Source organism: Papilio machaon, chromosome 26, assembly GCF_912999745.1.
Source record: "Papilio machaon chromosome 26, ilPapMach1.1, whole genome shotgun sequence".
NCBI classification, from domain to species: Eukaryota; Metazoa; Arthropoda; class Insecta; order Lepidoptera; family Papilionidae; genus Papilio; species Papilio machaon.
Window position 1 is genome coordinate 334,223 of NC_060011.1, and position 13,851 is coordinate 348,073.

The window sequence follows — 13,851 nt, forward strand, 5'->3', positions numbered from 1 at the left end:
AAGACAAAAAATATTTTTTCGATGGTTTAGAAAAATTAATTCATAGATCGAATAAATGTATTAGACTTAAGGGTGATTATATTGAAAAGGAAAAATAAATTTATTGTTATATTTCATTGACAACCCTTTCATTCCGCGAACTTTTGGACCTCCCCTCGTATCTCCAAAACGACACAAAGAATTAGGGCATCGAAACTCGGTTCAATTTTGAAAACCCGGGTTTTCGGGTCTAAGAATATCAAAACCCGGGTAGACCGGTTTTTTCGAGCATTTCGATCTTTCCATTGAATTTTTTTAAAATACACTAATCTGCGTTTATATATCGATTTCCTACAATGAATACAAAATGTAAAGGAAAATAAAATGTCAATTTCTCGCAGGTCTTGGTCTGGCGGTGGCAAATTTTCAAGAGGTATATATATATTTTTTGGTTGTGCGTTTAATCAGATTAACAATTTCATTTATCATTTCATCACCTGTAGGCCGATAAAAACAGTTTTATCTTCATTTTCAAAGTTCTCAAAATATTTACCCGGATTAGTCAAGTACTGTAGTGTTGCTGCTTGAGTTAGTCTTCTTTTTGCGTATCGTTTGCCAATGCAGTTGCCATTTTGTGACTTTTTTTTTTTTCTCTTTATTTTTATAGGGACTTTGGTTCATATGAACATGTCAGTCCCATAGGAAACAACTTACAATATCATTACACATACATTTACAAGAAAATAACAACAACAAATAAAAGCAAATAATGATAACAAGAAAAAGTATTTACAATTTTATAAGGCCTTCAACACCATGCTGCGGACTCCGTCTGCTAGGTCCGACAATGGTTGGGCCAAGGCACACAGAAGTTCGCCAACATTGAGTCTCGACAAATTGTGCTTTCTAAATAATTCTTTTCTCTCATTTTGTGACTTAGTGGTGTCTTCATTTGATCCATTTTCTTCAAAGCAAAGTTAGGGAAACATCAGCTGTAAGTAAAGTTGCATCGCGTCGATATAGCGCCTCGATGACAGTTTTGATAACATCCAATATTTTATGGATATTTCTCCAGTCATCATCAGTAAATGCAATGTCTGTTTTTAAAGCAATTAAAGCTTTTGTAATAGATATTTTCAATTTCAGAAACCGACCTAACATGGCAGAAATGCTACTCCAGCGCGTTTTCCCATCTAACAGCAGGGAGTACTCCTGTCCAAATCAGCTCTGACATGTTTTTGAAGGACGTCATCGTTTTTTGTCGATTTTTTGAAGATTTTTACCACTTTTCGTACTTTTGATAGCAGTTCGTTGTATCTAAAATATGGTGAACTGAAAGACCTCCTCGTCATTGTCTGTAGAATTTGTGTCGTCGTTAAATTCTACAGTTCGCAGTCTTTGAGCCAATACTGATGAAGGTAAATCTTCATCCTCGTCAAGTTCGGCAAGCTGAGCGACGTTTTCCTCGAAGCCGGCATTGTGTTTGTACATTACATCCACAGTTGCCAGCTTAACAGCATGAGCGATGCATAGCTGATGGTATGACTTGAGGGACTTCCCTAATGCAACCACCCCCATATTCTTCCAACTTGGCCTAAATCAATTGTACGCATGAGGCTGCAATCAAGGACCTGTGAATTCGTATGAGACCTAGATTTCGAAAACTGCTATCCCTTCCAAAATTTGGTGAATGTAAAGTGAGCCCTATATAAGTTCTATTTTTATTAGATGTCCATTCATCGAATGATATCGCACAATTGATAGGAACGTAGCAACGAAGCTACGTTTTACATAATAGTTAATAATTTATCAAAGCGTATTTTTATTACATTTACTTATTATTGCATTCGAAGTGGCTTAAACTTAATAAATTACAAAAACAAAAGTTTTAAAAAAACCCGATAAACCCGAGTTTTAATAATCAGACCCGGGTTTTTTTGTAATCCTCAGAACCGGGAAAAACCGGGTTTTTTCGGTCCGGGTATACCCGGTCTCGATGCCCTACAAAGAATCTCGATGAAATTTGGCATAGATTTAGAACAAATTCTGGAAGAACACATAGGATACTTATTAAGTGTTCTTTTTAATCCGCGCGGACGGAGTCGCGGGTGATAGCTACTTATATAATATGTATTTTATTTATTTATATAATCGTTATTCTCTGAATCCTCTCTATATTACGAATAGTTCGAATTGTTGTCTAAACTGTTTTTTTTTTTCGAAACGTGTAACGTAAACGTATGCGGATAATTAAAAAAAGTAAGCCCATATTATGCCTACTTATATCAGCTAACTACCTGTAAAAGTCTCGTAAAAATCGGTCCAGTCGTTCCGGAGATTTTTCCAGTGTCAGCTCACAGTTACATGTTTTGTGTCAGCTCTGGCGGCGGGTGACAAGGATGAGTCGATGCCGCCCGACGCCGCGAAGCGACACACCATGCCGCCGCAGCCCGCACCTCGACCCACAATCAAAGATAAGGTATGTCATGTCACTCATCACATTATATACTGTGTACTACATTTACATATGCTTATTATTTGTCACGGTAACCGTAGCGTTTCACTGCAGTGAACAATACCGCAGTGAAATTCTACATTAATATAGACCTTTGACTGTCGCATTCAGAATTTGTTAATCAACTGACGCATCGATGGTTCCTAATAAGGGCCAATGTGTAAATTGACAACTTTTTAAGAGAGGCTCTCAAACTTTCGACCGTATAAGAAAATATGCCGCATAAGCCCTTTTATTTCAGCAAAAAAAACATTACCTGTAAATGTGTATTTTGTTTAGTGCATGTTGTTAACTAAACTAAGGGGAGCTTTTAACACAAAAAAATGAAAATCATCAACTTGTTACTTTGGCTCTTACACATAGGACTCGTCGACTTCCTGTCAAAATAGTTTGCGTTTCACAGCTTATTTGGACTATCACTTGGACATTGTTTGACCTACTGTTGGTTTCTGAGAACATTATCTTTGACGAAACAGAGATAATATGTTTTAAATGGGAACCATAGACCACCCCTTGTGGTTATTTTATAATTCTTAATGCGACAGTAATAAGACAAAGTAATTTGATGTAATTTTTTTTTTGAATTTATTGTACTTGAAATTCTTGTCAAAAAAATTTTTTATACTCGTAATTTAATTCATTACACTCTAAATATTATAAATAAAAAAGTAGAAAAGTCTTCCAACCATTTTTTTTAATTACTTTGTCTTTGGTTTATTTTGAATAGTTTTTTTGACCATTTTTTTACGGATAGTTTCATAAATCCTCGTAATTTTAGTTTAAAGTTATTGTAAAAAATCCGTAAATGTTATTTTATGTATGAACATTATTCACTGATTTTTTTTTATTTATAATGATGTATTCAATGTCAGTAGTAAACAATGTAAAACTATAACTGTGGATTTACACTGACGAAACCTGTTGTAATATGTTTGAAAAATATGTCACGTGACATGTTTTAATACAAGTGTTTTCAACAGTGTAATTTCACGGTCAATGTTAACTTGTACATCTAGTTTGTATGACTTGTTCATTTTGTTATGAGATTTTTGTGTTTTTTTAAAACTAGCGGTCGCCCACGTCTTGGTCAATGTCGATAAAGTGACCTATACTATCCGTGCATCAGCAATATTCCACTCAATGTCCCAGTCAAAATTGGTCCAGCCGTTTCGTAAGGGCGGACAGACAGACATACATTTTACAAATTAATTATTCATTACCAGCAACTCATATACATAATGTGTACGAATTTTTTTTTCTATATATTACATATAGCCACTCAAATTTTATATATTCTTCTCGTCTCCAAAATAAATAGTTTCATTTACAGTAATTGCTTTGTGTTAAAAATTCTCATGACAAAATGAAGACTGTTATAATTAAAATCATTAAAAACATGTTTTTAATGCACGTGATGATGTCATTGTTCATTATAATGCTTGTTATGTCGAGTGGATCGCAACAAAATGGTCCTTGGTCAAATGATAACAATATATTTGTCTATTGTTGGTTTAATCCAAGATTGTCTATGATTTTAATATAAATGGTAGTTAATAAATAATACATTGCGAGGCACAATATTAACAATTTTTTTAATGTACTGTTTTGGTTTGAATTCAAAGTTTAATATATAAGTTTATTAATAAACTTAAATTTGTCTTTAAAAATTGGGAATGTTACGGATATCTCCGTTGTTTATAGAAATTTCTTTCTACTAGGGAACATAATGCTGATGATAAAGTTTCATTGAAGTTATAAAAATCAAGCTCTTTGTCTTTAATAGAATCAAAGAAACGCAATGATGGGTCAGTGTATTGTTACGTATATACTAGAGGTTCTCAAACTTTTTGAACAAGTAGACCTTATACAATATTTTGCTAGTTTCGGTGAATCTCTTCCTGTGTGTAGTTTGGGGAACACTGGTGTATACGTATTATATGAGGTCTTTGTATTTGTGTTGTGATCCACTCGCCCCTAACCGTTGTGGTACCGCATGCGGCCGGAGCAGCTGCGGCGGCGCTCCGGAGGCACGGCCAGCGCCTCCTCCGCCAGCTCGCTGGAGGGGGAGTACCTCGCAGACCGCATGGAAAAGGTGCACCATATTAAAGACTTGACGCAATGAGCGTATTGGGATAATGCAGTTTTAGTGTTTTTTTTTCAGCTAGCCTGTGCGTTGTAGAGTAGATTTGTAAAGATTTAGTTGTGAGAGTAGACAGACTGCTCTTTTAGCAGTAGTATCACTAGGATATTGGGAATTGTAGGTAATTTTATGCACAGTTACTTGTTGCTAGCTGCTCTGTGCATATGTTTCAGTTTGTTTTAGGTTCTGGCATAGGTATTGTTTATTAATACTCTTCGGAATTTAATGTTTTAACGACTTCAGCATTGGCAGAAAATTTAAAAAAAACATTGAGTAAACAGATTTAAATTCTGATATATGAAAAATACAGATTATAATAAAGACAAAAATTCAAAATCTTACCAAAAATTGACTTTTTGCAAAATAGGTATCACACAGTAGATGCTGTAGTATTCATGACATGTCATCATATGTATCAACATGTCAGAATATGTTATTGTTATAAATCATATTAAAATTTGTAGAGTCGTTTAGAGCTTGGAATTATTTAATTTTAGTTGAGGCATGAGAAGTACTTAGTAACAACGCACATAGGATCGCCTAGTTTGTCTGAATTTATTGGTTTGAATGCACTTTTGTAGTTTGTATCTTCCTAAATTCTTCAACACTTAAAGTATTTCCTTATTTTTTTTTATTCATAAAGTATATTACTCGTTTTTTTTTTTATAAAACAACAGTTTAATTTATGAAATAATATTTGATTTAAAAAAATTATATAATTGTCATTTTATTACTATATATCTCAATTACTAAAAAGGTAGTTGAATATTTAAGCAAATTCATCTTGTGTTTGTAGTTATTGACTTAAATATTAGATAGATTCTAATCATAACCTTGGAACATTCCAGAAACCACCGCCAGGTGCTGTGAAAGTGATGCCCACAGCGCCGCCAGACATGAAGGAAGATAAAAAAATAGCAGAAAGAAAGCCTGCTGAAAATGGTCAGTACGTTAGTACGTAATTGGTTTATACGAAAATTAATATCATAAGAGTACAACCAACTGTACTACAAAAACGAGAAATTACAACTCTTTAAAGAACAGCTCTACTGGTTACTTTATATCGGCAATAGTCTGTAATTTTTTTTTGGTGTTAAATATGTATTTTTTTTTTCAGGAACTGATACAACCAGCGATCCTGGTATAACAAACAACGTTGAAACTCCCAAGAGATCTAAGGTAAGTGATTTAAATTACTCTTTTCACGTTTCAAAATTTATGTTTAAAGTTTTTTCTAAAGCAACAAATGGAATGGTAGATGAAGTTTTGTTGTCCACTCAATACTTTTCTGTGATGTCTTCAACGGTAGTTTTTTTTTTTTTTGTATAATACAATGTCTTTGTAAATATAATTGTTAGATATGCAATTAGAACAAGCATGCATTGATAGTACTGCATTTTACTTCCACACTTTGTCTCAATAAGTTTTTTTTTTTAAATTCAGTGTATGCAAATTTCAATTTTTATGTTTTATTCCTAATTTAAACGATTATTTTATCACTGTATTTGTTTCTCCCCTTCCCATCCTTTCTCTACCACCAGGCGGGTAGCTTTGGACTTTTCGGTAGCAGAAAAGACAAGTCGCCTAAGGAAGAGAAACCGCCAAAAGATAAATCACCAAAATCTAAGGACAAATCACCAAAAGAAAAAGATAAGAAATTGAAAGATCCTAAAGCGAAAGTCGCCGTACTCGATACATCTGGCGATAGCTCCAATCTGGACAGCTCGGTTGACAAGAGCCCGGCGAAAGACAGCAAGCCGAGCTTTACCAAGCCTTACGAATATACTGATACAGAGAAGAGTCCAACTCGCACTAAACCCTTCATACAGGGTGCATTCAGCTACGAAAAGGAACCTATTTCTGACGAAAAGCAGAGAAGTCTTGATGAAAGTCAGAGCCCGACTACTAGAAAGGCCGGACTCGCTTTTAACTATGCGCCCGGTGAGGAAACGAATCTGGTGGAGAGCGCACAGAAACGAAAGACCCCTGAAGATCTCAACAAATTGAAAACACCAGGCATTGATTATGTACAGTCAGCTGCCCTGAAAGAACAAGCGAAGGGACCTAAACATCTCATCGATCCTACATTAGCATTACTGGATTCCGAGAGAGCTCATCATGAAGTACCAGTTGCTGCAGCAGTACCGATTACCAAGAAAGAGAATGAAATACAAGTCGTCATTATTACAGCCCGATATAATCCCAAGACTAAGAAATTAGATGATGCTAATGGAACGGTACTGATAAACAAGGGTACATTAAATAAAACTAATGGAAAGATACAGACAGACACGGAGCTTATTAATACAAAGTCCGGTCAAGTTAACTACACTGACTTTAAGACTGGCAAACAAGAAGTCAAAAATGGTCATGTGGATTCTAAATCAGGTCATATTTTGTTCACCTCCGGTGTCGTCGATCCTAAAACAGGAAAAATTGATCCTACTTTGGCACAGCAATATTGCTTTGTTGAGAAGTCTAAAGATAATGTAGGTGCTAAACCTGGTAGAGAAGTCGATTTAGTTGTTATAACGAGTAAATACGACGGTAAACATAAAAAGCTTGATCCCGCTCATGCGCACGTGGATGTCTCCAAAGCTGTGGTAGCACCCGATGGTACAGTTCATTCTAACTATGGGCTAATCGATCCTAGAACCGGTAAAATAGATTATGTTGACCCGAAAACAGGTAAACAAGATCCGAAACAAGCATACGTAGACCAAAAGACAGGCAATATACTTGTAACAACAGGTGTCCACGATCCGAAGTCTGGAAAAGTAGATTCATCGCTTGGACAACAGTTTAGTATCATTGAGAAAGACGCAACAAAGGCGAATAGAGAAGTAAGATTAGTTGTGATAACAAGCAAATATGATGTAAAAAGCAAAAAGTTAGACCCGACATTCGCTCACGTTGACTCTATCAAAGGTGTGCTGAGCGGATCTGACGGTAAAATTTATTCAGAATACGGTATTATTGATCCGAGAACGGGTGAAATTCAAGTCACCGATACTAAGAGTGGTAAGCAGGAAATCAAACAAGCCTCAGTGGATCCTAAAACTGGTAACATTATTCTACTGTCTGGAGTTATTGACCCTCGAACCGGTCAATTAGATACTACATTAGGACAACAATACAGCATTGTCGATAAACCTATTTCCACATTTGCTACTGTTCCTGGTAAGGACATTCAAGTTGTGGCAATAACCAGCAAATACGATACGAAAAACAAGAAATTAGACACGCCCAACGGATTCGTTGAAATATCTCAAGGTATTGTCAGCGACAAAGATAGCAAAGTCCATTCGAATTTCGGTATTTTGGATCCTAACACCGGAAAAATTCATTTCACTGATCCCAAGACTGGGAAGCGGGACTCAAAACAAGCTATTATAGATCCAAAAACAGGTAGTTTTGTCGTTACTTCCGGAGTAATCGATCCAAAGACTGGCAAAATTGATTCGTCACTTGCACAACAATTAAGTATTGTTGATAAGGACGCGAAAAAAGGAGTACCAGAAAGAAGAGTCAATTTAGTCGTTGTCACGGCCAAGTACGACCCTAAGCAGAAAAAGTTAGACCTTGCTACTTCCCACGTCGATACATATCCCGGTACTGTGGATAATGATGACAAAGTTCACACAGAATTTGGAGTAATTGAACCTAGCACAGGACAAATTACTATTACGGATCCTGTTACGGGTAAGCCTGAAATAAAGAAAGCGACCGTCGATTCAAAGACAGGTAACTTGTTGTTATCATCAGGAGTCGTTGACCCCAAAACTGGAAAAGTCGATAACACTTTAGGACAGCAGTTTAGCATCGTTAATACACCTAAGGACACGTTTGCTGTTGTACCTGGTAAGGAAGCGCAATTAGTAATTATAACAAGTAAATACGACGCTAAGCACAAAAGATTGGATAATCCTAACGGACATGTCGATACATCACGAGCTATTATTGCTTCAGACGGCAAAGTTCATTCTAATTTCGGAATTCTAGACCCAAAAACAGGCAAAGTTGAACATTTTGATACCGTATCAGGAAGACAAGAGATTAAACAAACTGCTGCTGATCCAAAAACCGGTTATTTCATTCTTGCGACTGGCGTCACAGACCCTAAAACTGGCAAGGCAGATTCCTCTCTTGCTCAACAGTGGTCAATAGTAGATAAAGATGCTTTAAGAGAGAAACATGTGAATTTAGTCATAGTGACGTCTAAATATGACCCTAAAAATAAGAAATTAGATCTTACGGATGCGCATGTTGACTCAGTTCCTGGAGTTATGAAAGACGATGGAAAAGTTTACTCAGAATTTGGTACGATAGAACCCAGCACAGGACAAATTACGATTGTTGATCCGGCAACTCGTAAACAGGAAATAAAAACAGCAGCTGTTGATGACAAAACAGGAAATCTTTTGTTGACTTCAGGTGTTGTCGACCCTCACACAGGAAAAGTTAACGCAGGCTTGGCACAACAGTTGTCTATTGTCAACAAAGATTACGACAAGATTCCCGCAGTGCCTGGCCGAGAAGTGCAACTTGTAATTATCACAAATAAATATGAGCCTAAGACTAAAAGATTGGAAAATCCTAACGGTCAAATACAAACTTTGCCTGCTATTATCACAAATGATGGTAAAGTCCATGCAAATAATGTTACTTTAGATCCCAAAACGGGTAAAATTGAACAAATAGACCCTAAGACTGGGAAACCCGAAGTATCACAGGCTATTGTTGATACTAAAACGGGTCATCTTATTCTATCTTCTGGAGTTGTAGACCCTAAGACCGGAAAATCTGATTCTTCCCTTGGACAACAATGGTGTGTTGTGGATAAAGATGTGTCAAAACCTGCTCCCGGCCGATATGTCAATTTAGTTATAATTACATCTAAATATGATCTGAAGAATAAAAAGCTAGATCTTTCTAACCCACATGTCGACACTATTTCGGGTACACTCGGCGCTGACGATAAAGTTTATACGGATATTGGTGTTATAGATCCTGCTTCTGGACAAGTTACACTCATTGACCCCATTACTAAGAAACAAGACATTAAACAGGCAACTGTCGACCCCAAAACTGGAAATTTATTGCTTACATCAGGCGTTGTAGACCCACATACCGGACACGTGGACCCGAGTCTTGGCCAACAACTAAGTGTTGTTGAAAAACCAAAAGATACATTTGCTCCTGTTCCTGGTAGAGAAGTACAATTAGTTGTGATTACAAGCAAGTATGATTCGAAAAACAAAAGGTTGGATAACTCTAACGGTCATGTTGAATCTCTAAGGGGAATAATAGCCGCAGATGGCCTCATCCATTTCAACCAAGGAGTTCTTGATCCTAAGACGGGCAGAATCGAACATGTTGACCCGAAATCGGGTAAAACTGAGGTAAAACAAGCAGTTGTCGATCCTAAAACTGGTCATTTGGTTCTCACCTCTGGAGTAACAGATCCAAAGACAGGAAAAGCAGATTCAACTCTTGCGCAACAATTGAGTGTTGTTGACAAGGATGTCAAGCCTTTACAACGAGAAATACATCTGGTAATAATTACCACTAGATATGACCCAAGAACTAAGAAAATCGATCCGAATCAAGGATACGTCGATACTGTTAGCGCGACAATCGCCCCCGACGGTAAGATCGTTTCAGAACTTGGCACAATCGACACCGCTACAGGAGAAATAGCATTAGTTGACCCCTTAACAGGTAAAAGAGAAGTTAAGAAAGCTAACGTTGATCCATCGACTGGATACATCCTAGTAACGAGTCAAGTAGTCGATCCGAGGACGGGAAAAGTTGATCCGACATTAGTGCAACAGTATAGCATTGTTAGTAAGAAAGTCGTGCCACATACTAAACCTGTTTCTAAAGGAGAAATACGACTTGTCATAATTACTGGAAAATATGACCCAAGAACAAAATCTGTGGATGCAGGTATTGGAACAATTGAAGCATCTAAAGGTTATGTTAGTGCTGAAGATGGAAAAATACATACTGATTTTGGCATCATTGATCCGAGATCGGGACAGATATTCTACAAAGACCCTATCACAGGTAAACAGGAATTGAAACAGGCAGAAATCGATCCACAGACTGGAAACTTTGTCGTGACAACCTCAGTGGTAGACCCTGCTACTGGTAAACTAGAACCCTCATACGCTCAACAACTTGCAATTGTTGACAAGCAGAATGTTCTGTCTAAAGCGGCATCTCCGACGCAAAGAGTTAGCGTCTCGCCTGCTAAGCAAGTCGTGTCACCCATAAAGATCCCTACTCAGACGCCTATCCAAACTCCGTTAAAATCACCAGTAAAGACTACTTCGCCTGTCATTAGTAGTCAAACACAAAAAGCTTCTCCGGTAACATCGGTAACACCAGTTCATAAAACAGCGCCGGTAAAACCTACAGGTGCACCGCCAGCTCCGCCTAAGAGAAAGATTGTAAAGATTATGGTTATATTTGCTAGAGTAGATCCTAAGACCAAGAAACCCGACTTGGGTACTGCGGAAGTCGAGCATATAACTGGCATCTTAGATCCCAATGGCCAGATCGAAACCAAGTATGGGGTTCTCGATTCAAATACTGGTAATTTAGTTGTAAGCGATCCCAGCGGTCAGCGGAAGACAAAAGACGGGGTTGTGTTCCCCGAAACTGGACAAATTTTCATCCCATCTGGTGCTGTGGATCCAAAGACTGGTAAAGCTGACCCAACCTTAGGAATGATCTTGAGCGTCGCCAAGCAAGATGATCCTGTTGTGGAAATTACTACAATAACAGGACCGATAGATCCGAGGACTGGTAAAGTTGATATTGAAAACGGATCAGTGGAGCATACTAAAGGAAAAGTGGACGCAGAAACTGGACACATTTCGACCAAATATGGTGTCATAGATCCCTCAAACGGGGTCATCTTTGTAACGGATACATCAGGCGCTCAGGATACTAAACCGGTAGATATTGACGAAAATAACGGTCAAATTACGATCACCGGTGTCGCCGATCCTAAAACTGGAAGACTCGATCCTAAACTTGGTCAAGTATTAGTCGTTGGTACACACATCGATCCAGTGGTCGAGGTAACCACATTTGTTGGTAAAGTTGATTCAAAGAAAGGAATAATAGAACCAAAACATTCCGTTATCGAAAGCACGACGGGTCAGTTGAATCCGGACAATAATAAGATCGACACAAAGTACGGTCAAATCGATCTACTGAAAGGTACTGTAACGTACAACGATCCTAAGACTGGTAAATTCGAAAGCAAAGAATTGAACGTAGACCCCGTCACTGGACAATTCCTTCTGAGAAGCGGACAGATCAATCCCAAATCTGGCAAACCCGATAAAGACATCGGTCGTTTGATTTGTTTGCGAATAATCCGTAATAAAGTCGACCCGGTTTCCGGCAAACAAATCGTATCCAACGATCCTAGGAATGTTAAAGTCGATCCGAAAACTAACCAGATTTGGATTGCCGGACCGAAAGATCCCAAGACTGGCGAAGTTCTTTACACAGCTGGACAAATCGACCCCGTCACCGGCTACATTATCACCATTTACGGTGGTCTCGATCCCAAGACAGGGACTATCATCAAAACTACTGAAATCGACAAAACTCTCATTAAGGTTGACCCGGTTAACGGACAAATTTATACGGCCACCGGGGAAGTGGACGAAGATAACCAACCTCTCTACTCTGCCTCACAAGTCGACCCCGGTACCGGAGAAATCTACACCAAGCTGGGTAAGATCGATCCAAGAACTGGAAGGCTGATAATTGTCAAGATTTATGTTATCACACAGAAAGATGAGAAGGGTCGAGTCAAAGAAGTAGACCCGCGAGAGTGCACTATTGATGAAACGACTGGTAGAATAATTACAACGAAGACCGTCTATCTTTACCAAATTATCGACCCGATAACGGGAGAAACGATCGACGTGGACCCTGACGATCCGAGACTCAAAGGCGCTCGCACCACCGTGACGCAGACGATGACTCTGTCGGGCAAAATAGACCCAATCACTGGCAGGATAAAGACCGAGTACGGCGACATTGACCCCGACACGGGCGACATCGACCCCAGCACGGCGGTGCGCGACCCCGTCACCGGACAGCTCATCCTGCACTACTCGCAGATCGACCCCTCGCACTTCGAGGACAAGAGCGGCAACTACACCATCGAAAAGGAGACGCAGGATCTGCCCGCAAACATTGACATACAGACTGTCAACACGCACAAGTTCAGCACGTTTGGCAAGGACGAGAGCCCAGCGCGCGGCGACGAGCCCAAAACTTTCACCGAGTACTCTACCAGTGAGCACATCCGGCACCAAGGCTTTGTGTCATCCAGTACCCCCCTCTCCTCAAAGATCCCGGTTTCGCAGCGGTCGAAGAAGACCCCCACGCCTCCCGTGGTGGTAAAGACCACCACCAAGCAGCTTCTGACCAAGAACGAGGAGGGCGTCACCCACAACGTCGAGCAGGAGGTGGAAAACCTCGGTACGGGCGAGGTCACCTTCTCCACACACACAAACAAGGTTCGTTCCCCTCGATACACTCCGGTAACACACTTTTTAATACTACTACCTTTTTTTAATGTTGTTTTAATTTTTTTACGTTCATTCATCGAGTGGCCTAATTTATTTTTATTCCATTGTCAAAGCTAACTTAGTTTTTTGTCGTTTGCTTGTCACACGTGTATATAGTAAATGCATGCTAGTTTAACCCCTAAATGTAGGCGGAAAGCCTAGAGCCCGAGGGAAAGAGCCCTTATGTGACCGCGCGGGCGGTAACGACGCGCACTGCGACCACGCACCACGACCTCGACACGAAAGCCAAGACCCAGCAGATGGAGGAGAAGACGGTCGCGCACACGCTCACATCTTCTGCCACTCGGCACGAGCAGCGTGTGCTCACGCAGCAGGTCAAGACCATGGTGACCACCGGCGACCAGGTAACACGGCACCAGACATACAACACGCACCTACATACCTATCTACTGCGCTTGCATCGCGCCGGGTCTCATCTGAGCATGTCCGTCGCACTGATAGTGCTTACGCGGCATGAAACAAGCACTGGCCCATTCATTATCATCGGGATTATAAATTGACCATTATGTTAATTTTCCAACTATTATAACCTTCTTTACTTTCTATCCACGATTTCTGCGCATATATCATGTAACCCGTTTGACTGTGTGCAT

At 39.2% G+C, this 13,851-nt stretch overlaps 1 protein-coding gene across 1 annotated transcript in view; it reads left to right on the forward strand.

Annotated features, from left to right (window-relative positions):
* LOC106716414 overlaps positions 1–13,851 on the forward strand; it is a 63,009-nt gene that overhangs the window by 44,491 nt on the left and 4,667 nt on the right. Inside the window, exons 10-15 of the mRNA XM_045684338.1 lie at positions 2,358–2,458; positions 4,503–4,586; positions 5,483–5,576; positions 5,752–5,813; positions 6,176–13,186; positions 13,387–13,602. Of these exons, the coding sequence (XP_045540294.1) occupies positions 2,358–2,458; positions 4,503–4,586; positions 5,483–5,576; positions 5,752–5,813; positions 6,176–13,186; positions 13,387–13,602 (7,568 nt within the window). The remainder of the gene's footprint in view (positions 1–2,357; positions 2,459–4,502; positions 4,587–5,482; positions 5,577–5,751; positions 5,814–6,175; positions 13,187–13,386; positions 13,603–13,851) is intronic.